Raw genomic sequence first — 26791 nt, 5'->3', positions numbered from 1 at the left:
CCTCTCAGAAGGTGGATTCCTGGTGCATGACCTTCATTGCCACCCTCGTCTTTGTTTTAGAGTATTACTCCCTCCATCGTCACTACACTCAACCATTTGAAATTCCTCAAATAGACTACGTGTCCTCACATCACTATTTAAATTGGATATTGTCCATGCAAACAAAAAGTATAGGAATTGAAAAGTAAAGAAGTTACACTAACAAATACTGGTCATGTCAGAACACAGCTATAATTTTATGTGGATATGTTTAACTTAAAACCTAAATCTTTATTCCTTCAATGTTGGGCTTTCTAAAATCTCTGTATGAGAATATTAGATGCAACTTTAGAAAGAAAGTTAACTTGGTGAATTCACCATTGAAAAAACGTTACAACCAATTGAAAGGAGAGAAAAGATCTTACCAAGATAAATAAAATTGCAAGAAAAAGAACGAAATGAAAAATCAAGAATGTTCCATTTGGACTCCAAATCAGTTGTAGGTCTTCTTGACACTTTAAAAGCTTTACTGGGACTGGGGATGTAGTTCAGTGGTAGATTACTTGCCTAGAGAACATAGGCCCTGGTTTCAATGCCTAGGACTGCAAAGAAAGGGGGGGAGGACTATTGATTCTTAAATTATTATTCCTAGCAATAGCCATTTTCCTCAGTTTCAATGGCTGGTTTTAAATGTTTACATTTTTAATCACCTCCCCAGGCTGCATGGTAAATATTTTTTATGTAATGAGTCCATTGTGATCTGGAATATATGCACTGTCCCAGAAGGCACAGGCTTCTCTGTCTTTAGGCATTGTTTTCTTTTATTAAAGGATTGACCAGCATAGAATTATTTCATTCATTTGGCAAGCTTCTGCCAGTAAGAAGTGTAAGTCACAAATGACAGGACACTTACTGACATTACTTATTTCTTTTTCAGCTTATTCACCCCAGTGACATCCTAAAGTTAGGCAACTAAATAAGAATTAGACTTTGGGGCTTTGGATCCAAATCAAAACTTGACTCCTTGAGCTAATATTTCTTTGCTTTGCTTTTCTTTTTTGCCCTCTGGGTCTAATTTCTCTGTGTTTACAGTATATGCAAACATGTTTCTCATTAGTGTTTATTTACCACCACAGGAATAACTTTGAACCCTTCTGATCCTAGTGGAAATACTTTTCTCAAAATAAATCCAGATCATATTGGGTTTTATCGTGTAAATTATGAAGAACAAACTTGGAAGCTGATTGCTACTGATCTTCTCTCAAACCACAGGGTAAGAGACAGCAATGGTTATGAATTATTTTATTTTTGTTCTAAGAACAGCATTTTAATGATATTAATTTTTCTCAGCATTTGATTTAACAATATTTTTTACTTCTTTTTCTTCATTTTCCCAGAAATTTTCTTCTGCTGACCGTGCAAGTTTCATTGATGATGCTTTTGCCTTGGCAAGGTAGGTTTTATAATGAGATTGAATCACTTAAAATACTGTGGGTTTTCCCATACATCTTTGTTTAAATGAATTGCAACAACATTTAAGTAGTATTAATGAATTTTGGTTTAAAATAATCTAAGCCAATATTTTAAACATCATTTTTTTCTTGGCCCTCTTTTTAAAAAAGTTTATGTGATCCTCTTAACCAAAATACTGATATTAGTCCTTCACTTACACACAAAAACTCACATACCTTGTTGACTGTGAGTGTGGGTTGTTCTGGATCAGAGTCCTTGGGTTAATTAGGAGTGATATTTGCAAATGCTCAAAAGTGCACCTTCACTATTTGATTTAATAAAAGGATAAATAATGTGTTTTATTAATTCGGTTTGATGTAAAACTTGGCTAAAATTGTCAAATCTTATTCAGGTCATTGGGGCAAGAGCCATGGTATGCCTCAATTTTTCAGAATTAAGGTACCATTTAAGAAATTTGTCTCTCTTTTTTGTTTCTCATGATCTGAAGGTAAACTGCATTTAGAAAACGATAACAGATTAAGGGAAGAGAGGATTCAAAACCATGGTAACTCTAAATTTTTTTCAGGTAATTGGATAGTAGTTGTTCAACAGGTATTTATTAAGTTCCCAATACTTTGCAGAAGTTGGAGACACAGCCCATTTTATTTCTCTAGCTTCGTAGTGACTTCACTCTAAATATGAGCAAGATACTAAGATTGAGATGTGGCTTCCTTATGTAGCCACCAATGGCTCCTTTGTCTGGGTTGGGTGTCCCACCTTCTCCCACAGTATCAAATTGTCATTATTTCATAGTTGTCCATTCCACCCATGAAATTGGAAATTTCATGAGGGGTGGCACCCAAACCCAGCTCATGGCTGCAGGTGACTGTTAAAGTTGTTGCTCAATAAATACTAGCTACAGGGATGGCTGGTATAGAAGGCTGGTAGGATCATATCACAGCAATGAAAGGCATGGGAGAAGTATTTCACATGGACTTCCTAGACAGCATATTAGAAGTTAGAACACCTTGGTATTTTCCAAGGAAGGAATGATAGGGTTAAAAAATAGGACTTTTGAACTTGATTAAAAGCCTGGTTCCACATAAACTTAAGTCTTTTAACCTCCTTCTCATTCAATTTCCTTATTAGTAAAATGGAGATGAATTTATAAGGCTACTATGAGGAATAAATGAGATATGGATGTAAAGCACCCACTATATTATTTGTCTTGCAGAAAGTGCTCAGTAAATTGTATTACTTGACCGAAGTGCATCCACTATTGTTTATTATCCGCAAAGACAAGATCCAGGTAGAAAAGTGATTCTCCTTTTACAGAGGTGGTGTAGTGAAGGCTCTTTAGTTAATTCTCAAGTTTAATCTGCCAGATATGTAATAGATTAATTATTTTCATTTCATTACAGTTTGCCATTTGCTCATTTGATGAATATGTATTGAGCACCAACAAAGTACCAGGCATTGTGTACACCCTGGGAGATTAAGTGGTGAAAGAAGACGATTGATACATATTTTAAAACATAACAGAATTTTATTTAGATTTTTTTTCCTGGAAAACTCTCCAGATGCACCATGTACTATGACCTCTTCCCAAAATCAGTCTCTGTTAGAATTACAATGAATTGCATTACCTCTATCATTTAATTCCCATCACAACACAATGCAGATGTGTCTTTTTCTCTAAAACGAAGGGAATGCCTGTTGAATACCTCTCTCAGGAACTGGGTATCAAGCAAATAACTCACACTATGGAAAGACCTTTTTGTATTTTCTCAACTCCTTGGCCATGACCCCATAAAATTTTTAAGAGCTATGGGAAAGAAGAAAGTGAAACAAATTTAAAAATCAAACCATATGTAGAATCACACAACAGAGCTGGATATACCTGAGCTATCACTTGGCCCCATTTCCTTCTATAACATATGAAGAAAACAGGATTAAGAGAGGAACAGACTCCACCAGGATTGGTGACAGCTGTATTCTGACACTCAGACACTTTAGGAGGCAAGAAAAGTAGAGTTCAGTAGATAAGTACCTGTGGAAGGATTAGAGTTTATTGAGGTGTTAAAAAAGAAATGGCAGGGCACAGAGGTGCACACCTGTAATCCCAGTAGCTGGGGAAGCTGAGACAGGAGGATCTTGAGTTCAAAGCCAGCCTCAGCAAGAGCAAGATGCTAAGCAACTCCGTGAGACTGTCTCTAAAAAATACAAAATAGCACTGGAGATGTTGTTCAGTGGAGTGCCCCTGAGTTCAATCCCCAGTACCCACCCCCCAAAAAAAGAAAAAGAAAAAAAATGAAGTTTATGTTTAATAATCAGACTAACATGCTGGGCACAGTGGCATCCACCTGTTATCCCAAGGATTTAGGAGGCTAACGTAGGAGGATCACAAGTTCCAGGTTAGCCTCAGAAACTTAGTGAGACCCTGACTCAAAATAAAAAATAAAAAGGACTGGGGATGTAGCTCAGTGGTAGAGTGCCCCTAAATTCCATCCCCAGCACCGAAAAAAAAGGGAAGGAGGGAGGGAGGGAGGGAGGGAGGGAAGGAGGGGAAGAAGAAGGAAGGAAGGAAAGAAGGAAGGAAGAGAGAAAGGGAGGAAAGAAAGAAAATTCTCAACCAAGTCTGGCCTTCAAACCCAGTTTGTCTATTGACTTAAAAAATGGGGTTTGAAACCCAATGTTGAGTAAGAATGCTTTCTGGTATTGAGTTCTATAGGAAGGGACACTGAAGTGGAGGTTCTTGCACAGTTGGGTTTTGGAGTCATTTCTTGATATTGGGAGTTGGAAAACAGGGAAGGGCTGGAGGAAAGTGGTCCTCAAGATGTTCTCTTATCTGAAATCTGGCTTTGCTAGATTCCACCAGGAAGCTGTGATTGTAGGGAAGTGAACCCAACTTGAGGGAAGCTGGTTGGCCTTCTGTATTTCTGAGTTGATAATTGTTGGGAAGGGTGGCTGTTGCACAACCTCTTGGGTGAGATGGAGATGGATGTGTTTGGCTAAGGGCTATTCTCTGGAGAAGGCAGAGCCATGAACCAACAGAACACTATGAAGGAATCAGGCAGGCCTTTCAAATGTCTTTGTCTTTTTTTTTTTTTTGGTAACAGAGATTGAACCAAGGGGTGCTTAACCATTGAGCAACATCCCCTTTTTAATTTTTTATTTTGAGACAGGTTCTCGCTAATTTGCTTAGGTTCTCACTAGGTTGCTGAGACTGGCTTTTAGTTCCCAATCCTCCTGCCTCAGCCTCCTGAGCAGCTGGGATTACAGGCATGAACTACCACACCTGACTGTCTTTGTCTTGAAAACCATTTCTAGAATAGAGCAAGCAGATTGGGGAAGGGAGGGAGGAGGGAAAGTGAAGGTACTGCAGAATGAGATTGATCAAATTACATTATGTATATATAGGAATATGGCATAATGAATCCTACTATTATGTATAATTATAATGCCACAATTAAAAATTAAAATAAAAAATGTCTTAGCACATGTTTCCTACCAGCAGTATCAGCATTGCCTGGGAACTTAAGGGATATGCAAATTCTTGGGCCCTACCCCAAATCTCCTGGATCAGAAACTCTGGGAGTGGGGTCAAACTGTTATGTAATTAACAAAGCTTCCAGGTGTTGCTGATGTGTGCTCAAATTTGAGAATTCTGGCTCTAAAGATACTGCTCTTCTGATTTAGTGAATGGAAGTAACATGCTTTGAAGGAAATGAAAAGTTGGTTGTCAATTCAGAAATACAAAAGGTCAACCAGCTCCCTTTCTTTGAGTATTATCCTTATTATTATCAACCAACAACAATTCACTCCCTGTCCAGTATTCTGGTTCTGTGACTCAGACATCAAGAAAATCAGTGATACCAAAGTAGAACCATTGCATATCAAGTGTATTGGGAAAAAATGATAGACTAGGATATTAATTTTTCAAAAACTTGAATATATTGTATTTAGTCAGGACCTTTAGATCCTTGGTTTTCCTCCTTCTACCCAGTTAGGCAATTCTCTTGGCTATTAACAACCAAGGCCCATTGCTCTGAATCTTTTCACCTTCTAGAAATGTGTAGCCCACTTGGTTTCTGACCAGAGTCTATTATTCTTCCTAATCTTTTCTTAACCTCTTCACTAATTTGATCCTCAGAGTAAAAACTATTCTTTAGAAGTTTCCTAAGAAAATACTGATTAGGTCTAGATGTTGCTCTATCCACTTGGGAAAGTACAGAATCATTAATGTTAGAAAACTGTAAATTAAGCTATAAATCTCAACACAAAATTCTACAATTTTTTTACTTAACAAACATTCTTTTTAATAAACTACTCCATTTCTCAAAATTCTTTATGCTTTTGTTAAGGGAGGCTGAATGCTCTTGAATAGAATTCCTTCTAGATCAGAGCAGGAACTAAGAAAATATGAAGAGGAATCAGATCTTTGAACTAAAAACAAACAATATGCCTGTCTCTCCAATACTCATACATCTTCTCAGCAAACTCTTAAGGGAGGAATCAAGACATAATTACATTATTCTTTATTTTTAAAATGACCTCAAACATAATAGCACTCAATGCATCAATATTCCTAAATTTAATAATTTTTAAAAATTAATCTTTAATTTAAACTTTCAAAATGTGATTTGGAAAGACAAGATTTCCATCTAACATCTGGAAATTGAGGCTAAAATTGAAGATGTAACAGTCCTGAGAAAGTTAATTTCAAAAGGTTCTAAAATTCCTTTGAAGAGGGAGAAGTTAGATTCTTTAAGCTTTGAAATGTCATAGTATCTTCAAATTTTTTGGAAGAGAAAAATCCATCTTTATTTATGCAGATTACTGGGAAATGTTAAAAAAAGGGTGTTACAACTGAAAATATAAGCTCAGTTTTAAACATTCATGATTCATGAGTACTGTTCTTCGTGTTTCTTCTTCATGTGCAAATGTAAATAATTTCAATAAAATATACTTATGCTGGGCATGGTGGAGCATGCCTGTGATCCCAGCTGTTTGGGAGGCTGAGGCAGGAGGATGGTGAGTTCAAAGCCAGCTTCCGCAACAGAGAAGTGCTTAGGAACTGGGTAAGAGCCTGTCTCTAAATAAAATACAAAATAGGGCTGGGGAGGTAGCTCAGTGGTCGAGTGCCCCTGAGTTCAATCCCTGTTACCCTCTGAAATGCACTTATAATGGAGCATTTGTATGTTGTAATCAGTTTGTGAACTTAAAATTTAAAAGCTTTTATTCATCCTTATTAACCACATAACAAAATGGCTTTGGTTTCATCTGAATTTTTGCTATAGTGATGTTTTTAAATGTACATCTTAATATTCTGTTTTAAAAAATTCCTATTAAATGTATGACTATACCATTTCACATTGCACTAATATATCATTTTGAACAAAACTTTTGGATTGGTTCTCAACAATAAGTGCAACTTCTTAATTGTTTAATAGAAGAATTCTCATTAACATGGAGTGCTGGGGATCCCCATATCGTTTCTTTTAGCCAAATGTAAACTAAAGTCTGTTTTCTAATTAATTATGCTATTTTATTTTAGAGCTCAACTGCTGGATTATAAGGTGGCTCTGAACTTGACCCAGTATCTCAGAATGGAAGAGGATTTTTTACCATGGCAGAGAGCCATTTCAGCTGTAACTTACGTCATTAGCATGTTTGAAGATGATAAAGAGCTATACCCCATGATTGAGGTGATGTTACTGCTATAATAAAAAGAGTAAACGTTTAGTAGAATAGGATTTTTTCTGAGGGAAGAAGCTCCTAGGGGACATATCATCTCTACCTATCAAGTGAAAACAAAACAAAATGTATCATGACTAATCAACTTAAAGAGATGCTGTCTATTCTTTTTCAATTTGAAGTGTATCAGTATGCATGGTTCTGTATATTGCATATTTGAGTATTAGAAGAAATATAATAATGAATATTTTATTTAAAATTTACAACATTTTAAACTGTAAATATTAACTAGATCCTATCTTAAATGGATTTATCTGTTAAAATGAATTTATTCTTACCAAAATATAATATTTCCTTATTCTTGAGACTGTTATTTCCACATTAGGATTTTATTGTAAAATAGTCATCCTGAATTGCTTTGTTGTTTTTGTGGCACTTTGGCAATTCACTTGTAGTTTTAAACCAACTCTGGATTTGAATTTCTAGCTCTTTCACTTACTAAATGAAAGACCTTGAATAATTAATTTAATATTTGTGAATGTTAACATCCTTTTGTATAATAGGAATATCAACACTTGCCTGCCTTTGTGAGGATCAAATAATATGAAAGTTCTTTGTAAATCCTAAATATCAGTTATTTTTATTATTTCATCAATACTTGAACAACTTTCTTAATGCTGAAACTATATCAGGTGCCTTCTACTAATTTCATATATTAACTAAGAAATGGAAGTTAAAAAGGGCTTACCCAGCCAAGTGTGGTGATGCATACCTGCAATACCAGCAATTTGGAAGTCTGAAGCAGAAGGATCACAAGTTCAAGGCCAGCCTGGGCAACTTGGCAAGAACCTGTCTCAAAAAATTAAAAAGAGCTGGGGAAGTAGCTTAGTTGTAAAGGACCCCTGGGTTCAATTTCCAGTACCACCCCCTCAAAAAAAATCAAAACACAAAAAGAACATCTGGCCATGGTGTCAGAGACCTGCAATCACAGAAAATTGGGAGGCTGAGGCAAAAGGATCACAAGTTCAAGGCTGACCTCAGCAGTTTAGTGAGTCCTTAAGCAACTTAGCAACACACTGTCTTGAAACAAAAAATAAAAAGTACTGGTGATGTTTCTCAGTGGTTAAGTACCTTTGGGCTTAATCCCTTGTACAGAAAAAAAAAAAAAAAAAAAAAAAAGATTACCCAAAGTTTTGTAAGACATTAGAGAAAGATCCAAGATGGTTTATGTTCCCATGACTGAAGCAAAATTGTGATATGATAAAAAATCTGAATACATTCCTTTCCTAAAGTCAGGCCCAAAGTTCTCAGAACTAATAGGAAATGTTTATGATAGAGGGCTGCAGATTGCAGAATTATAATAAATGGGAAACTGTTGGTAGGAAGCAAATTATTCCTCATGGTAATAACCTGATGTTTTTGTTTCAGAAATATTTCCAAGATCAAGTGAAGCCCATTCATGACTTGCTTGGATGGCATGATACTGGTGACCACCTCACAAAGTTATTTCTCACCTTTTTAAGATTAATCTTCATTTAGTATTTGTTTGTGTGTTTTAAGACATATTGAAAAGTGCTTAAACCCTGGCTTTGTGCTTGTCTGTTTTATAGGTTACTCCGTGCCTCTGTGTTAGGGTTTGCCTGCAAGATGGGAGATGGAGAAGCCTTGAGCAATGCTTCTGAGTTATTTAAAGACTGGCTAAGTACAGGCAAGAGGTAACTATTCACCTTGTTTTTATTTCTAGATGACTTTAAACTGAGAAATGAAACACTGACATCTCTGAAACCTTGCTTCTTTTTCTAGTATTCCTGTAAATCTCCGACTTTTGGGTTATCGGTATGGAATGCAGAACTCTGGAGATGAAATTTCATGGAACTATACTCTAGAGCAATATGAGAAAACTACATTAGCTCAAGAAAAAGAAAAACTGCTCTATGGATTAGCATCAGTGAAAAATGTTACTCTTTTGGCAAGGTAAGTGTTTTGTTTTTAATGTTTTTGGGTTTTGGTATTTGTGGTACTAAGGATCAAATCCATGGCATCATACGTTCTGGTGAAGTGCTTAGCCACTGAGATAAATCCCTAGTGTAAGTTGGAATTTTATTTTATTTATGTTAATTAATTTAGTAGTTTATATGTCACAGTGTCTTAAGAGTCTGATTAACAAAGTCTTTCCCCCCCAAAAAATCATTAAAAATATTTTTCATATAAGAAACAAAATGTCCATCTTGAGATCAGCCAAAAGAATAAAGAAATGTAATCTCATATGAAAATGTTCTGGAGGTAGGTGGTTTCCAGTGGAGTGCACTGACATTTTTATCCAGGATCCAGGCTCCTTCCTTCTTTTTGTGTTCTGCCATGCTCAGTGGTGGGAGGTCTCATGACTTCCAGAGCTCCAAACATGTTGTCTTCACATAAAGATGTCCAGGAGAGGAAGAAAAGGATGAAAGAACTTCTCCTCATAAGATTCTGTCTTTTGTACTGAGAGGACAGTTGTCGCTACCTCCCTTTATGATTCAGAACTGACTGAGACATGGTTGATGTGGGTCACACTCTCTATATACTGTTCCATCATTTGCTGATGAGGGTGGACTTGAATTGATTTGGGTCGATCATAAATCTTTGGGGTTGGTAAGAATATACCTTCCCTAGGAACCAAAGATATTTAATGATCCCAGAACAAAATTAGTCTCTGTCATCAGAGAAAGAGGAGTTCAGCCAAAATATACACCCACCTGTATATACACACATGCATGTACACATACATACACACATTTACATTATACCCGGAAGGTACAAAGACTGCTTGAAGCCCATCTATGAATCTTTTCCTACTCTATACCTGTCCAAATTGATTGGCTTGGGCCTTAATATTATATTTTTTGCTCATTGGTGGTATCTGAGTTGCTTATCATTCATTTAACCACTACTTGTAGTGTCCCTTCTATGTATGTATAGATATGTAGATCATGGAAATAAAAATAAATAAAACATAATATCTATCCTTCAGCAACTCATGCTTCTTGGGAGAGGCAGAATGTAAACAGTAAACTACAGAACAATCCAGTTTGAAAGGACTACAAGAAGTGGTTTGCTTATGCCTAGCAGGGTCAACAATATACCTCTATCACCTTAACTCAGCACCATATGCGAATTCTCCTGCATCCCCCTGTAAGATAGCCCATTAGCAACTTGGTCATTTTAACATCACAGGTACCCCATTAATATTTTGTACAATTTTGTGTTTTTAATCTATCAGTTAAAAAGAAATTTAATTTAGATTTTGAAAAGAATTTGATCATCCTAACATACCTCAAAACATTATACTTGTCCATGACTTTCATAGCATTGCATTGATTATATCTATTAAGAATATTAGAAAGTACTTTAGATGCTTTAGTAAGACTCTTGTGGGTCAAGTAGTAGAGGACAAATTTTGCAAAACTTTAGAAGCCCATAACTTCAGTGCAGTTCCTGGAAGTTCAGTGGTTTAGAGTATGTTGAGATATTCCCTCTAAGGTAAAAGACAAATTGCCACACCTTATACTACACACACACAAAAAGATTATTTTAGTAAACTTAGTTAACTGATTTTATTATATTTTTCAAGTGGTTCTAGGGATCAAAGCCTGGGCTTTGTGCATGCTAGGCAAGTCCTCCATCACTGAGCTACAATGCCAGCCCAGTAAACTTTTTGAAAAAAATCAAGGTAATAGTCCTACATTTGAGTGTGTCACTTCAACCATCTGTGAATCCCTTCAGTACAGGTTTACTTCCTCCACTGCAAGTATAAAAAAGGTAGTATCTTTATTTTCTATCTGATTATTTCTAAAAGTTCACAGGCTGTTGAAAGATGAGCCAGTAAGGTGGGGAACAGCTAATGCTAATTTTGTCTGCCAGTCTAGTTTTTAAATCAGTTGTTAAGCTACAATTCTAATTTACATGGCCTCTTGGAACAAATGTTCAGTCTTCTCAAGTTCCTTTTCTTCCACATGTTCTTCCACATGTACAGGGAGATGTAAGTCATCTTGTAGTGATGGAGAAAGAGAACTCTGGTCCTTCCTGGTTTTGCCCTAAGGTGTTTACCTATTTTGTTCCTGGACCAGAGTCCACTGGGTTTTTATAGATCAAATTTTACCTGCTGGAACAGTGTATGCTTTCCAGATATTAAAGCTGTGTTCCTGGGTTCATGAAGTACCCGTGCTGTGTGGCCTTTTTGTTTTCCCAGCAGCCCTTTGGCAATCCTACATCTTATTATTAGACCGAAGAAACTTCTAGATTCCCCTGTACAGTCCACAAGTTAAGGGAACCAGAAGCATCACCTTACACCTATTTTCAAATTCACCTCACTTTGCCTAAGATGCGCTGTCACTCACCCACATGATAATGGACTTAGCACAAAGGTGGATACTGAACTGTAGGCCCTTCCTTTAAGGACTGGAGAAAGTGCTATTGTACAGTTTCCCATGTGGCATGGACTTCCTTTAAAGTTTGAGTTTTCTCCAGTCTCAATTAGGGCACATATCTATGGTCAGTATGTTAGCCTGTTTCTTGACTTGCTAATAAAAACAAAAGAAATGTAGAATTACCTTTTCTATTTGACATAGGCTGATTCCCAAAACTGTCTCACAATTCAAATTGAACAGTCATTCCTTTGTTTAACTGTTATCTTTTATCTTCCTAAAGATATGAATGAGCCACACCAATTGGTAGGAGGCCATGGAAACACAAGACTAGAAGAATATGAAAATTCCTTCAGCAATAGAAATCTATTTTTCAGTGGTCATAGTGAATAAAATATGTTCTGATCTTATTTGGAAACACTATTCTAATACCAATATGCCTTTATGTAGAACCTCAAGTAGAAATACAATTCTAGGTACAACCACTGCATAAATATAATAAAATCTATCCATTTGGCCATTTATCCTTACCTATTTGCATCATGCTATAACTAGAGCTAAATAATCTAATCATATAGATTACATTAGAAGACTGTTTCTTATATTCTAGGGTAAAGCAAACGAGATTTGTGTTTTCCTAAAGCAAATAAGAGCATAAAACTATTAACAAATTTTAAAAAATAGCATAAATACTTTCTCCTAATTTACTAACTTCTTTTGTTTTTAAATGGGACAACAGATAAGTGAGTAAAGTATTTATGTTCAATTCAATAAGCATTATTTTTTAAAGCTAATCATTCAAATACTGTAGGGCTTTTTTTTTTTCTATTATTTTAGTATTTCAAAACAATTTAAAATTTTCATCGGGGGGAGGCACTAGGAATTGAACCTGGGTGTGCTTTGCCACTTAGCCACGTCCCCAGTCCTTTGTTCTTTTTCTTTCTTTCTTTCTTTTTTTTTTTTCTTTGTGAGACAGTCTCACTAAGTTGTTCTAAGTTGTTGAGGCTGGCCTTGAATTGTGGTTCTCCTGTCTCAAACTCCCTAGTTGCTGGAATTACAGGTGTGTGCCACTGCACCTGGCAACAATTTTTTTTTAAATGTTCCTACAGTTTATATTTCTCAAGTTCTCAAAATCACAGGCTAATCTTTAAAAACAGTTTAAAATACTGAAACTTTTAAAATTGTGTTTCATCATTTATCATATATAACTCACTTTATCAGTTAATGCTGTAAGAACTGAATCAAGGGAATGAAAAGCTATGTTGTATTGGAATTTAGCAAGTGGTGAACATTTTGAATTGTTTTTGTTTGACTTCTCTTAGGTATTTGGATATGCTCAAGGACCCAAATCTTATTAAAACTCAGGATGTGTTTACAGTCATTCGATATATCTCCTATAACAGCTATGGGAAGACCATGGCATGGAACTGGATACAGCTCAACTGGGACTACCTAGTAAACAGGTGTGATGGACAGATAGTGGTCTATGTTGTCTTTATTTGATATAATCTACAATTTCCTTCTTCTTCTCTTTGGTGTATTCCACTGACATCTATATAGTATCTGAAATAACTCATTATCAGAGGTAAAGGAAAATGGTATTTACCTTCCAAATAAGCAATGTGCTAGTAGCTAGCATAATGCCAGGCACATACATAGATCTCCATTACTGTTTTTTTTTTTTTTTTTTAATATTTTAAGTGGTTTTTTTTCTCAATTAATATTTGATAAAAACTAAATGAGAATTCTTGAACCTGTGCTCAATTTAGTGCCCTATATCTTATTGAGCTTATGTGGGTGATAACTTTTATCTCCTCTGACCAGATAATTAAACTTATATTCTGAATAGTTCTTTAAATAGTTCTGAATAGTTCTTCTCAGACCTTAGCAGGTTTCTGAGCAGTGGTGGGGATGATGATGAACAGTTGGAGGATTTTTTTGTACTGGAAATTGAATCCAGGGCCTCAGGCTTGGAAAGCATGCACTCTATCACTGATCTATACCTCTAGTCTGGCAACAGCAATTCTAAAATGGGACAAGAGAATAACAAACTCAGTGGAAGAGATACTTTTCCAAACTTCTTATTTCTTCAGCTCCATGAAGAAGAAATATTGCTATTCTTGGTTCTGGCCCTCTAAATGCAATTTCCATGAATAAAGCATTTTTCAAAGCATAAAATAAATGTATGTCTCAAATAAGTGTTCAAAGATTGGTGCACGTTTACCACCTGTAATCCTCGCTTTAGGAAATAGCCTCTGTTTTCCCCTCCTACTCTCTCCTGTCATCCAGAGGTACCACCTACTTGGTAATGACCGCCTTGTGAGAAAAACCAACTACAGCAATCATGGCTGTTTCTTTTCTCTTTTCTCTTCTACTCACTAGTGCCATTGTGGCTATTTTTATTTTTTTTCCTTCTGAGATCCACATTATATATCTCTAGCTTGCAACTAAGGTATTGTACATTCCTTTTGCCTATTTGTGATAAGATTTTTGCCTTTTCTTGTGATTAGTGACTATAATTGTTCATCCATCTCTGAAGACTGGCTGGTGTGTATGTGTGTGTATGTGTGTGTGTGTGTGTTTGTGTGTGCTCATGTGCATAGTTAATTTGTTTATAATTGTTTCAATAAAATACTTGGTTTAGAATGAATGAATTTACCTATTAAGAAAACGCCATTGCCAGGCATGGTTTTGCAGGCCTATAATCTCAGTAGCTGGGGAAGTTTAGGTAGGAGGATTACAAATTCAAAGTCAGCCTCAGCAACTTAGTTAGACCCTGTCTGAAAAATAAAAAATGAAAGGGTTGGGGATATGGCTCAGTGGTTAAGTGCCCCTGAGTTCAAATTTTATCCAAATATTTCCAAAAAACAAACAAGCAAAAAAACCCCCATGTTATTTAGATATAACTGTTCATATCATGCATGGTACCATGTTAGTTTTTTTCTTCCAAGGATGAATGCTTAATGACACACACTGTGTATTTTGTTTTAGTTGTAATACTATATAATGACATTTTCTTTTTTCTTTGGTGCAAGAATCCTATGTAAATAAAGCACAATGTTTACTTTTGAATTATTGTGAAAAGATAAGTAAAGAATGTTTTATTTCACAAAATAAAATGGCTATTCCCTTATTGTTTATTAAACAGAGTATTTCTCAAGGCCTATTTGAACACCTCTAGTGTAACATTTCAAATATTGCATTTTTCATTTTTAAAAATTAATTTATTATTTCTTAATTAAAAATTAAGAAATAGAAACAATAGGTTTTACCTATCATAGAGGTCATAAGCATCTAGACTAAAATAAATGTATTAGACCTAATAAACTGAATTTTTTCCCTAAGGAAAATAAGTTGATAAACCATTTCCAGAACCATTCTGAAACCCTTGCCTAAGGCTTTTAGTATTTCTTCACAGTTTAATGATCTTTCATGAGGCATTATTTTAAATGGCCCCAAACATAAAATTGTATAATAACCACATGTCTGACAGTTACACAAAAAAAAGGAATATTAATTATGTTTGGTTTGAATAAATAGAATTTCCCCATGCAAAATTATATCAGACAAATTAAGTAGAAATGAGTCAAATTTTATCCAAATATTTCCAAACTGTTGAGCCTTTTCCAAATTTTAGGATGAGTAGTTTTACTGTCTCCCTTTCTGAACAATTTACTGTCATCCTAAAATAAATAATCTGCTTTTTAAAATAGAGCTTTTTGTCTTGTGATTTCTACAACAACTAATCACCAGACCACTAATTTCCTTGCCAGTTTGAGCCTCAATCACAAAGTCCTAAAGATACTTTGGAAATTATTATTTATTTCATCTACTAAACTCAGGTAAAACTATGATGTCAAATGAACCCTGTAAGTCAATAGTGTGATATAATAAATTCTGATTTTAGTTTGTAGCAATGGATGAAAAATCAAGTCAATAATTTAGACTTAAAGAACATGACCAAAAATGACTAAAACCATCTAAATACTATCTCATAAACAAAATAATTTAATAAGCACTCAATTAAAAGTTCTCTGTGCATCAGAATCATTTCTTTTGGGTAACATAATAATACATAAATATAAAGTCCAAGAAGATAATTTTATATAATTTTTCTAACTACTTGAAATATTATTACATCCTTATTTTAGTTTAAAAAATAACCACTATGATAAATACACAGCATATTTTTCCTGACTTTCTTTTTTCTTTCTTTTTGTAGAAAAAAATCAGTTTATTAGGTCTAATATGTTTACTTCAGTCTAGATGCTTATGATCTGTATGACAGGTAAAACCTGTTGTTTCTATTTCTTAATTTTAACTAAGAAATAATGATATGGTATTGGTTTCTAGGGATAGACATATTTGATTCTCTCATTTCTAGATTTATACAGATACTTGAAATTTTTATTACTCCATTTATTGTCAACTCCCAAGTATTTTCTTTAACTTTTAGTCACTAAGAACAAAACAGAAAGGAATATTATAGAAATTGTAGGTCATTGAAAAATTTTTATTACCTGCAATTAGCAAACTTTGTTTGATTCTCACTGCAGTAACTCAGTATATCTTCCTTCTTAAAATCCTCTCTTGTTAGAAAACTGATTTTGTTTTACAAAAGGCAGATAAGCATTCTTATATTTTTAATAATGCCTTTTATAATGCAGTTACCCAGAAATAATTTTTGTTGTCACATTACTATTTTTCCTTGAGTCATTTTTCTATGGCTATTTATTTTATAGAGATGGAATTATATCAAACATGTTTGTGACTTTGTAATTTGATTTTTTATACACACTATTCTATCTTGTGTATGTCTTTTCATGTCTTTAGGTTGGTTTTTCAGTGTTGCTTTTAAGGGTCCAATAGTATTTCAATGTATCTTAGTTTACTTAGCCATCTCTTAGACAATGTCATTGTTCCTCAACTACTATAAATAATGTATTGTGAATAACACCTTTGAAACTGAGTTTTTGTTCTTTTCAAATGTCCTTGACAATATCTTTGGGATACAATTAATACTAGTAGTATTACTACTGTGTTACAGGATGCATCCATTTCTAGAGTTTTTGATAAGTATTATAGACTCATGATACAGAAAAATCTTACCAACAACTCATTTTTCCAGTCTTTCCAATACTCAGTATTGATATTTTTAAGTATTCTTGGTAACTGAATAAATAAAAACTAGTGTCTTATTTTAAACTATAAATCTTCCATCCAGTAAATCATGTGGAACACCTACCATGTGCTAGGAATTATGATTGGTCTTGGGAATACAACATTTAGGAGAAGCAAACCTAGTTCTCCGTCCTCATAGAGCTTAAAGTTTAGTAATGGACACCAATATTGTGTAAAGAATCATATGAATGCGTGTGTACTTAAAACTGTAGTAACTACCAATAGAAGTAGTTCGGGGTGTGCCAATATAATAAAAAGGGGAACCTGACCAAGTGGAAAGAAATTGGAAGAAAGGGCTTCCCTAAGGATGTGATGGTCGAGCTAAAGGAAGTCCAGGAGTGAATTAGGTATATAGGAAGTGAAGCATTCCTGGATGAAGACCTATCAGGAGAGAGAAAAATAAAGGCCAAGACTTGCCAAGTCATGTAAAAAATTGGACCTGTGTTCTAAGCAATGATAAGGCACTGAAGGTTTTTAAGTTAAAAAGTGAAATTATGGATTTTACATTGAAAAGAAAACTCTGGTGATAATTTGAAGTGCAGACCTAGATGAGGGCCAGAGTGGATTTGGGGAAAGCAGTTAGCTGTTGTAATAGTCCCAGCAAAAGCCAGTGACAGATGGGACTATGGATGTAATGGTAATGATGAAGAGACAACAATGATATCTAGAATTTGGTGGTAGATTAGAAATAGAAGATGAAAGTGAGGTGACATGGGTAATGCCTAGATTTCTAGAAAGGATATTGTTTGCAAGAGAATTGTGAGTTCAGTTTGCTGTGTGTGATGTTTTTGTTTATCATCTGAGGGGTGGAAGTGGAGATTGTTTCAAGGAGGGTATGGTCCTTTCAGTAAATTTTAAGACCAAAAAATGTCCATTATATTTATTGACTTAAAAGTTCCACTGATAACACTAAAAAGAGTTTTTCAGTGGAGTAACTGAAAAAAAATCAATAACTGAATCAGTGAGAAAAATCTTTTGGAAAGTTTGACTATGATTGGGGAGGTGAGAAAGGATATTAAAAGAGATGTCAGATCAAAGAAAAGGGTTTTCTTCTTTTTTTATATGGAAGACATTTTATGTATTTAATATATTTAAAGGCTGATAATAAAGATCCAGTAAGAAATGAGAAAATTAATATGTAAAATAGAAAACTATTTTTAAAATAAAGTTTTTAAGACAGTGGGAAGAAACAGTAAGCAATAGATGTGCTAGAGGGAAGACAGGTGTGTTTGTACATTTCTCTGTGAAGCAGAGACAAGGACATCTTTGGGAGGGAAGAAGCAGAGCTTTCAGAGATTGGAAGAGAGTGAAAAATCTTTGAAAAAGGCAATGCAGAGAAGAGGGTAATGGAGGAGCATCATCAGGGTGAGGTCCCATTTCAGAGTTTGAATTCATGAATTTATTATAATGAAACAATAAGGGGAGAAAGTTCAGTGACTCTGACGGAACTTGACCACCTGATATAAGCTCAGAGAAAATGGGTAGTTGATCTCATCTGAAGTTAGGGTTTTGCTGGACATAAGCTATTAAAGTATAGGGGAGTTGAGAACATAGGGCAAAAAAATGTTATTGAAAATGGTAGATCATGCTATCTGAACTACATCAAGAAATAAGTTGAAAAGAATTAAGATCTAATGGTCCAGGAGAAAGTAGAGGTGGGTATAGTCAAGGGGGCAGAAATTCAGGAATGGTTAGTGGAAACTGAAGGGTAGGTTATGTCATAGAAGGTGCACAAATTAATAACTTTAGATGCAAATTACTTATGGGTGATCACAAAATATCATGGAGATTTGGTGACTGGAGTGGAGAAAATATCATTGGAAGTAAGGCCAAGAAACTCAGGAGCTAACATGTTGCACTGATCATCCCTGTACACCTTAAAATCACCCAGGATGATGGGATAGCCTGGAGTAAGATGAGTCAGGTTCCAAAGTATATTATATAGGAGAGGAAGTAACCAGAGGGAAGTGTTTAAAGGGAGCGAAAGAATAATGGGAGCAGCAATGGGATGCAGGAACACTCATCCTGTTTCCTAACCTGGTGAGACAAAGGATGGGGGAAAATAAGCAGACTATAAGTGAGAAGCAGTATTTCCAGCAAAGGGATGGTTCTAGATGACTGGGCAAAAGGGTTCAAGAGACACAGGAGTATTTTGGATAATGACTGATGACGTTAGGAATGAAATGTGTGGTGGAATTAAATTCAGTGGTGTCTGTGGTAAATAAGATTGGGCATGGACCTTACTATACAAAGATCGTGGTTGAATACTAGAATATTTTAGCTTTTTCCCAGAGGCAACTTTTCATCCCTTTGCAAGTTTCATATTAGCATGTTTCTCCATCATACACTTGTAAGATTCTTTATATAATTAAAATATTTGTTCTATATCATATCTGTTACATAATTTTTCCCTAGTTCATTTTTTACTTTTAAATTTGTTTATGGCAGATTCTCTTTTAATTTTGTGTAAAACAAACTTTACCAGTTTTTGTCTTCATATATTTTGCTTTTGTTAGGCAATATTTTTAAATATTAAAATGTTTCCTCCTATTTTGTATATAGATGAATTTTTCTGTATCCTTCCCCAACATTCCAGTGGACCAACTTTATACAGAATTTTGTGGTTGTTTTTCTTACACTGTGACTTATGGTGATTATATCTGTACCTGTGTCACACCTATTTGTATTAGGATCTGTAAGAAAATTTCTGTATCTTGCTTTTAAGGAGAGAAAATGCAAAAATGACAGGAAGAGAATATCATCTCTACAATTTTTTTGGCACTTAGCTTTAACCAGCTTGTTATAGATCATATAGATCTATACTATATTACTAAGAATTTCTCCTCAATAGCATTATTTTCAGTTTGTTTTCTTACTGTGTATAACTTACTTTGAAAATTACTTTGAAAATACATATAGATCATAACCCCCAAAATGTGAATAGCTACTAAAGCTTCTGCTTTCCAAAAACAGAGTAAATAGCCTATGTTCAAAGTTCTGCCCCTGCAGGAAGATGCATGAAGTAGCTGAGTTTCTGCACTGTTGATAAGAACTGAGTTCAATGTCTATACCTAGCTGTGAGGAAGGCTGAGAAATGTGGTCATTAGCTGGGTACTTCTGTGTGCAAGAAAAAAAAGAACCTATTTGGAGAATACAGCAAACAGCCCCATCTAAGGAAGTGGTGTGAATCTGTCTACAAAAAAACAAAACAATAACAACAACAAAAATCCACAGAAGTTACTATGAATTTCTCCTGAATAGAATTATTTTCAGTTAAATGTGTTTTCTTACTGTGTTTAACTTACTTGAAAACTACTTTTAAAAACCCAAAATATAAAAAGGAAATATTTACATCTACAAAAAGATTGAAAAGCTCAGACACTTATACTCCCTTTTATTCCTCTACATTTCTCTTCAGATTTACACTCAATAACAGAAACCTTGGCCGGATTGTCACTATAGCAGAGCCATTCAACACTGAACTACAACTCTGGCAGGTACAAAGATTAATTCTTTTCTGTGTGTCTAGAAAGTAACATGATTAAACTTTTTTTCTCAAACAGAAGTGGTATTTTATTTTCTCCATTCAAATACAGCAAGACAGAAAGAGAGAATGCTTGTATCTAATAAAATGTATACCTATTATTATTATTATTATTTCTAAACTGAAAGAGCTCAAAAGAGCAAGAAACAGTTTAAAAGTTGAGAAATGTGAGGCCTTAGGTTCACCAAAGCATGAACAGTGTGCCTCCCCTTTCCTGGTAATGGTAACTATGATCCAGATTTGATTCCATTCAGAATTCATAGTTTTGTAATTTCAAAACTAATCCCCAATTTCTGAATTTCCTGGGAGGAAAAGTATCCATTAATACTGGACAAACAGAGACTGTTTGAAGTTTGAGGACTCATTAGTTATTGTGATTTTAAGATTCTTGCTTGTGTTAAGAAGCAAAATAATTATTTTTTTTAATGGAAAATACGACTAAACTGGGTTTTGAGGAGAGTTTTGGAGGGTAGAAGGGAGGATAGAACCAAGTTGAACAGAGACCATTTTTATGAGTGAACTGAAATAAGTGAACTGAAAGCACATTAAAATACTCCAGACTCTCAGGGCGAGAAAGTAGGTAAACAACCACTCCACAAGCCAGATTTTCCCAGTAACACTTGAGGAATGCACAGAAAATACAGAAGTCAGCAGGAGCAGAAATAGGCATGCCAACCAGTGGCATGCTGCCCTCCTTCCCCAACCTGTCAAAGCCTCTTGGCTTGGCAAGCCGTCAGGGGTCCAAAAGTCGGGGATCATGATTACTAGTAGAGCAAAGTGTCTCAGGGCCTTGCAATGATATTGAGTGGCCAGGTAGGAAGGAAGCATACCCAGTTTGTGAATGAAATTCTTGAAGAATAATTGGACTTAAAATGACATTCCTGATTATTTCCCTGTCTTTTCTAGATACAGAGCTTTTTTGAAAAATATCCAGAAGCTGGAGCCGGAGAAAAACCTAGGCAACAAGTGGTGGAAACAGTCAAAAACAATATTGAGTGGCTAAAACAAAATAGAGAGACCATAAGAGAATGGTTTTCAGACATACTGAAGAACAGTTAATATGTTCAAATGTCATATTTTAATTTTGTGAAGTTGTTGTTTTTCCTATTAAGCATTTGATGGCCTAATTTACAAGCACTAAGGAGCAAGCCTTATGAATGGATACTGCTTTTGCTAAGTACTGTGTTGATGTCTTGCAAAGCTTTTAAATTGTTCCTCTTTGTTTATGAAGGAAGATACTAATAGAGTATTTAATATACTCAGGGATTTCTTCTAAGTGTACTTCGTAGGAGATTCTTTACAAACTGAAGAGAATTTAATAGTCATTTTAATGTCTTTAAATATCATTCTTTGTATCTTAAATCTGTGAAAATAGAACAATTTGGTCTTAGCTTTACATTTTTAGTACCAAAGAAACACCACTTAATCTTCTCTCTTGATTGATTTTTAAAGTTTAAATACCAGTACTTGAGGGACATATTACCATCTTAATCTTTATTTTATTATTCAGAGTTACACAGACCTAATATCATTTTATTCACATATGTCTTACTACTTTAAATCCTACCAAAGAAACCTGGGCTTAAGTTTTGCTCGAGGATTGCATGAATTAGCCAAAAAATGGCTGATTGTTGGGGTTGCTGTTATAAAATCAACAAGAGAACTCTTCTTTCTTTTTAAAAATAAATCTAAATTATTACCTTGAAAAGAATCTTGTTTTCCGATGTCACTTTACTCTTGAGTAAACATGTCAGCATTATTCCCCAAATAATTTTGCAAGTTGCAAAGTTGATTCAGGAACTTGGCCTTTTTCATGCTTGGTGCTCTCTCTTCTTTCTCCATTCCTTACAAAGCTCCTTCAAATATGCTATGAAATTAGAGGGAACAGAGTGCTTAACTGTGCTCCATGGATTTTAGAGGGAGAAAGCTAAATAATTGGAAACTGTTCAAGAAAGAGAGAAGGTGGATTATTCCATAAAACTAAATGGAATTAGAATTTAGCTTTGACCTCACCTAGCAATCTAAGTGTGAAAATGGGGAAACACATGGACATCTCCAACATGACTCTGCATATCTGAGGATATATCTTCTTATAGTTATGTTTTATATATAAACCCTTAGATCCTATTCCATACAGAATAGCACTGATCAAATTTATATGCATGGCTTGATTAAAGACATCAATTTCATAGAAGCTGGTGGCCGGAATATGTTTAATGTGGCACTTGATGCCTAGTAGATCCACAATGTAAGTCCAACAGGCATTTATCTTTTGATAAATGTCTATGTGTCAAAGTGCTATATTGAGAAAATCTAAATTTTCTGTAAACTTTGAAAGTATAGGGCAATTTAGAAATGGCTTGATAAAAATTGAAGCATAGGGATATAGTCAAAATCTTAGCAATTACTTTATTTACACAACAATGTGCCCTAATCATGTATTCCAAACTGTGTGAATTTTGCTACCACTGTTTCTTATCACTTCTCAATTCATACAGCTAAATGAGCAAATTCAAATGCAGACTGAGGATAAAAAAATACAAAATAAAACACTTCCAGACAAAATTTTTAAATATATTTATTGTAAATTAGTTCAGAATCAAAAACACATTAACCTTATAAATCATCAAGAAAACCCCATTAGCCTCATGGGGATTAACATCCTAACTTCAAATTCTGATCCCAGTCAGAGCCAGCACTTGAAGTCTATGTATAGTTTCAAGGGACAAATAAAGAAGTAAGATGGTTTATTCTTCTGCTCTGTGAAATAAATAAACATTTTAAATGAAAATATAAGTTTGAAGAAGATGGCAAATAAGACAGAATCTAACTTGTCAGATAAATATGTATACATGTATAAATGGAAATTCATTTAGCTTATGTATAAAAAAGGAGATATATAAAAAGGAGATTTATTATGAGGAATTGGCTCATGTGATCATGGAGACTGACCAGTTACCATCTGCCATCTGCAAGATCTGGGAAAGTCAGTGGTATAATTCAGCTTGACTCTGAAGTTCTCAGAGCCAAAAGAGCTAATGATATAAAGCCAAGTTCAAGGGCAGAAAACGATGAGATGAGATGTCTCAGGTCAATCAGTTAGGTGGAAAAGCAGGGTTAGAAAATTCCTTTTCTTGCACCTTTTGTTCTATTTAGGCTCCCAAGGAATTAGATATTGCCACCACATTGAAGAGGGCAATATACTTACCAAGTAAGTGATTCAAATCTAACTTCTAAAAACTTCCTCACAGACACACCCAGAAATGAAACTTAATCTGAGTACCCTGAAATCCAGTCAAGTTGGCACATAAAATTAACCATCACAATTGAATAAGGTCCTCATTCATTCATTCACTCATTCACATAACTAATACATGAGTTTCAGTTATATAATAAACCCCATTTTATGTTCTCATCATCTCAGTTTAGTAATGGATTTAAAAGACAAGTGGGGGAAAAAAATGAGTTGAGAGGACAATGGAGGAGGATAGGAGAAATGAGGCAGAGAATGTCAACTAACCAGCAATCCATGTTCTACCCTAATATCCCACTGGAGAGTCCTTAAATGTTAACATGGTCACATATATTGTGACCTACAGCGATTTAGACTATATGATTTAAAGGTGTGCTAGATACTGCCCACTGGCACTGGACCACCATTTGTATACCCCATTTGTCCCATCCTTCTGTATTGCAGGACTGAAAACACGGTACTCTCCACACTTCACATGTTTGAGGTCCCACCAATGATGTTAACTTTTATGAGATTTGGAAGGAAATGAGAGAAGAGGCAGAATCCAACCTTCTTTCCATGACAGTGCAGAAGACGGTTTTGTGGGAAGACATGAGTTGGCAGCCTTTGCACTCCAGGCCCCTATTTACCCTCCCCGTGTAGCATGATGTGTTATAGCTTTCTAATTTCTGGGTGACATTAGCAGTTTTCAATTTCTGGATCAGAAAGACAAGGATGTATCTATCACCTTGAAACCAGCAGCTTGGCACTGACCCTCTTATTTCTATTCTTCAAGCCCTTTTAATAGCACGTAAGTTTCTAACTCCCTCAAGAAAATCCTTCTCTATTTGGAGAATATACCTAGAATATTTCTTGAAATGATGTCTGAATGATACAAAATGAAAATGCAGATTTTATTTAATTTTGCATTTTCATTTAACTCAATGATCCTTTCCTGCCTATTGTCCCTAGTATGTAAAAAAAAAAAAAAAAAAAAAAAAAAAAATGCTGGCCAGGTATGGTGGAGTATTCCTGTAATCTCAAGAGGCTGATGTAGGAAGATCATAAGTTCAGAGCCAAACTCAGCAATTTAGTGAGGCCCTAAGAAAGTTAGTGAGACCTTGTCTCAAAATAAAATTTGAAAAAGGGCTAGGGCTATGACTCAGTGATTAAGCATCCATGGGTTCAATCCTCAGTACAAAAACAAAAAATGCTACAATCTGGGTCCTATGCTTGGTGTGAATTAATGACATGGATTGACTCAAAAAGCCCACTCCAGCTCTACTAATTGTTAGAAAATGGGAGAAATTGTGATGAGCAGCATTTCAAACAGGTTCTTCCCTGTACTGAAGGAAGGTGTTTCACTTTTGAATATGATAATACACATATTAGAAGGCACTAGTGATAAAACCATCAACGTTGATTTCACAGGTCCCTCAAATGTTAAATGTAGAGTTACCAAATGACACAGCAATTCCACTCCTAAGTGTATACCAAGTGGATGGAAAACTATGACCACATAAAAACTTACACATGAATGTTCATAGAAGCATTACTACTAATAGTCAAAAAGTAGAAATAACCAAATGTCCATCAACTAAAAAAACCAGTAAAAAAAGAGCATAGTCATAAAGCACAATATTATTTGGCCATAAAAAAGAATGGTACAATGACACACTTTAACCTGGGTGGAACTTGACAGCATTATACTAAGTGAAAGAGGCAGTAACAGTGGGCAGCATTTGATATGATTCTGTTTCTGTGAAACGTCCTGTCTAGGCAAATCCACAGGGACAGAGAGGAGATTGGTGGTTGGAGGATCTGGGAAGGAATATGGGGAGTGACTTCTGAAGATTTCTTTATGAGGTGATAAAACTGTTCTAAAATCAGACAATGGTAATAATCGTACAACTCTATGAATGCACAAAAACAATGATATACTTTAAAAGGGTGAATTTTATGGTATAGGAATTCTCTCTCAATAAAGCTGTTATTTAAAAAGTTGCCTTTCCTCCCTTGGAGCATCACTAAACTAAATTACAGAGGAGCAGTGGCTCCTGAGGAAGCCCTATATTCCCTACAATGGACAGTGACAATTTTCCTTTGCCAAGGTGTTTACAAAGTTTGTCTCTTTATAAAACTGTTTCTACCTCCAGATTTGAAATGTTTGCAAAAAGATCCTTATATTCTGATTCAAAGGTAAAACTGGTTCTTATCAGGACTTGAGTTGTTGTTGGTTTTCTTACTACCCACATGGAGAGAGGCCAAGTGGAAATAAGCAAAGCTAAGAGAGGGAGGAGTGAGTCCTGGCTACATTATTTGAGCACCTGGATCTAGGTGCTTCCATACTGTATAGACATCGCCTTGATCTTGAGATCTTATGAGCCTATACACATCTCTACATTTAAGGTATTTTAAATTGTGTTTCTCTCACTCTCAGTGAAAAGAGACCCCTGATGCAAGTTCCACTATCTTCTCTCAAGAAAATTTTATATTGCTAGGGGGAGAATGCTATAGAAAAGAAAGCATTGAGGCTAACAGAAAGGGCCAATAAGTATTATTGGAAGAAGGAAGAAGGAAGGAAGGAAAGAGGGAAGGGAAAAGGAGGATGAGAGAGAAGAGACTAAGAGAGTCTTTTATTGAAAATGAAAGGAAGACAATAAGATTATCATAATTTTCACCATATATCATCCTGTGAATGGGAAGGAATCTTTACATTTGTTTTGCAATAGTTCGTTTTTTTGGGGGGGCGGGGGCTGGGGATCAAACCCAGGGCCTTGTGCTTACAAGGCAAGCACTCTACCGACTGAGCTATCTCCCCAGCCCCAATAGTTCATTTTCTAAAGGGAAAACTTCTTTTGAAAACAGAAAAATAATAGCCCCAGTAAGTGACCAATGTTATATTCATTATCACTTAAAAAAAAGGCAATCAATCCTTCAAATTCCAAACATTTACACTGTTATGTATAAAACAAATAAACGAACTTCCCTCCCTCTCCACCAATAAACAAAACAGCATTGAGGGAAGAAGGTGTAAATACAGGAAGGAAAAATAATAAAAACAAAGGAAGCAAGATAAAGCATATGGCCTAAAGGATACTGGATAGTTAATTCAATCATGTCTCATATTAAATTATGCACTTTAAAATGCCTAGGGAGAATTTTAATTATGGCAATTACCAATAAAAAAATGTTTTATAATATGTTGCTTTTCCATGAGAAGAAAAGAGGCTGTCAACTGCAAAGCCTCCTTGTCTGTCCTTGAATCCTCACCCTTTTCTGGTATGTACAGACTCGTCTAAT

The 26791-nt window shown here is 35.1% G+C and overlaps 1 protein-coding gene across 1 annotated transcript in view; it reads left to right on the top strand.

The window, feature by feature from the left end:
- The window catches only part of ENPEP (glutamyl aminopeptidase), an 80024-nt gene extending 58057 nt beyond the window's left edge, over positions 1-21967 (top strand). The window contains exons 12-20 of the mRNA XM_079154512.1: positions 1116-1252; positions 1377-1432; positions 6989-7139; positions 8557-8630; positions 8739-8843; positions 8932-9102; positions 12854-12994; positions 20131-20209; positions 21163-21967. Coding sequence (XP_079010638.1) covers positions 1116-1252; positions 1377-1432; positions 6989-7139; positions 8557-8630; positions 8739-8843; positions 8932-9102; positions 12854-12994; positions 20131-20209; positions 21163-21315 — 1067 coding nt within the window. The 3' untranslated portion in view covers positions 21316-21967. The remainder of the gene's footprint in view (positions 1-1115; positions 1253-1376; positions 1433-6988; positions 7140-8556; positions 8631-8738; positions 8844-8931; positions 9103-12853; positions 12995-20130; positions 20210-21162) is intronic.
- Positions 21968-26791: the final 4824 nt, after the last annotated feature.

This window comes from Sciurus vulgaris, assembly GCF_902686455.1.
Source record: "Sciurus vulgaris genome assembly, chromosome: 9".
In the NCBI taxonomy this organism is placed as follows: domain Eukaryota; kingdom Metazoa; phylum Chordata; class Mammalia; order Rodentia; family Sciuridae; genus Sciurus; species Sciurus vulgaris.
The sequence above is the reverse complement of the archived record's forward strand: the minus strand, read 5'-3'. Positions and strand labels throughout refer to the sequence as shown.